Source organism: Trypanosoma equiperdum, assembly GCF_001457755.1.
Source record: "Trypanosoma equiperdum strain OVI genome assembly, contig: ctg_833, whole genome shotgun sequence".
Taxonomy (NCBI): Eukaryota; Euglenozoa; class Kinetoplastea; order Trypanosomatida; family Trypanosomatidae; genus Trypanosoma; species Trypanosoma equiperdum.
In genome coordinates, this window is record NW_027124791.1 from 1 (window position 1) to 1,076 (window position 1,076).

The 1,076-nt window shown below is 48.2% G+C and overlaps 1 pseudogene across 1 annotated transcript in view; it reads right to left on the reverse strand.

Annotated features, from left to right (window-relative positions):
- Window positions 1-965: 965 nt before the first annotated feature.
- Window positions 966-1,076, reverse strand: part of TEOVI_000389700:pseudogene — a 3,054-nt pseudogene continuing 2,943 nt past the window's right edge. Inside the window, 3 exon segments of the mRNA in view lie at window positions 966-998; window positions 1,000-1,008; window positions 1,010-1,076. The exon segment at window positions 1,010-1,076 is cut by the window's right edge and continues 65 nt beyond it. Of these exon segments, the coding sequence occupies window positions 966-998; window positions 1,000-1,008; window positions 1,010-1,076 (109 nt within the window).

Genomic DNA, 1,076 nt, shown 5'->3' on the forward strand with positions numbered 1-1,076 from the left:
AAGGTCCTCTCGCAGATCAAGCAGGGATACATAATAGTATCCGCAGCGGTTTGCGGTGTTTCTGTGTTTGGCAGCGGTTCGTGAGGTGAGAGGGCCAAATTGGGATCCTCCTCCACGTCCTCGCGGGAATTTGAGTCGCCATTTGACCTGCTCGTATGGGACTCCATGGGTTCGTTGCATGTGTATAGCGCCATTTTGCCGGTTTGAGCATCGCACCCACAAATTGGGCAAACTGTTGGATCGCTTGCACGTGTGGATGTTGGTCTCACACTCACTGGTTCCACTGTCTGGCTTTTTGGCACATGGCAACACCATCGGCATGTGTTGGGGATATTATGGATCAATTTCCGGTATACTCAACCGTACGTAGGTGATGCGCCCCTGCGGAATTGAACCAGTAGGGTTTTTTCTTTTCTGGACAGCGAGGTCTTGAGGTTAGTGTTCGTCCAGTGTCCAGTAAGTGCGGCCCTGTGGGTCTCTGTCTTTCTCTCTTTGCGTGTAGTAGTCTCCTTACTTCCGCCACGATATCCGGTATCCATGCAGTTCGTGTTTGTGCTTTGCCTGATGCTTTGCCTGCTGCTGTGTCAGCTTGCTCATTTCACACTATTATACAGTGATAAAATATGAACTGAGTACGAATCCGTTCTCCTTTACTTTGGAGTTGGATGAGTAGTGTCCATATTTAGCGCAGTGCTGTATCTGTAACTGTAAGCGGGCCCGTGTGCAGAGCTGCTACCATTGACCATGAGTCCGTAAATATCAATAATCGGAAGTTTTGTTTTTCTGCTTTATCGATCTCTTTGGACAGTTGTTTCAGGCCAATTAGTAGGGCTACACATTCAGCTCTATAGCTGCATGCAAGTCGTCCCGTTCCTTCGAGCACTTTGTTCAGGAGTTCGCCATTTTTGACGATGAGAGCCACCGCTCCTGATGTTCCCCAGTGTTACAAATCCGTCTGTCCACTCTTCGTAGTGTGATAGAGCGACAGGATTGTTGCCATTTTCTTCTAATAATGGCGCTTTATCCATCTTTCAGATGTCCCAAGTTTGAGTTCTTCCTCCGAGTCTCTGTTCACA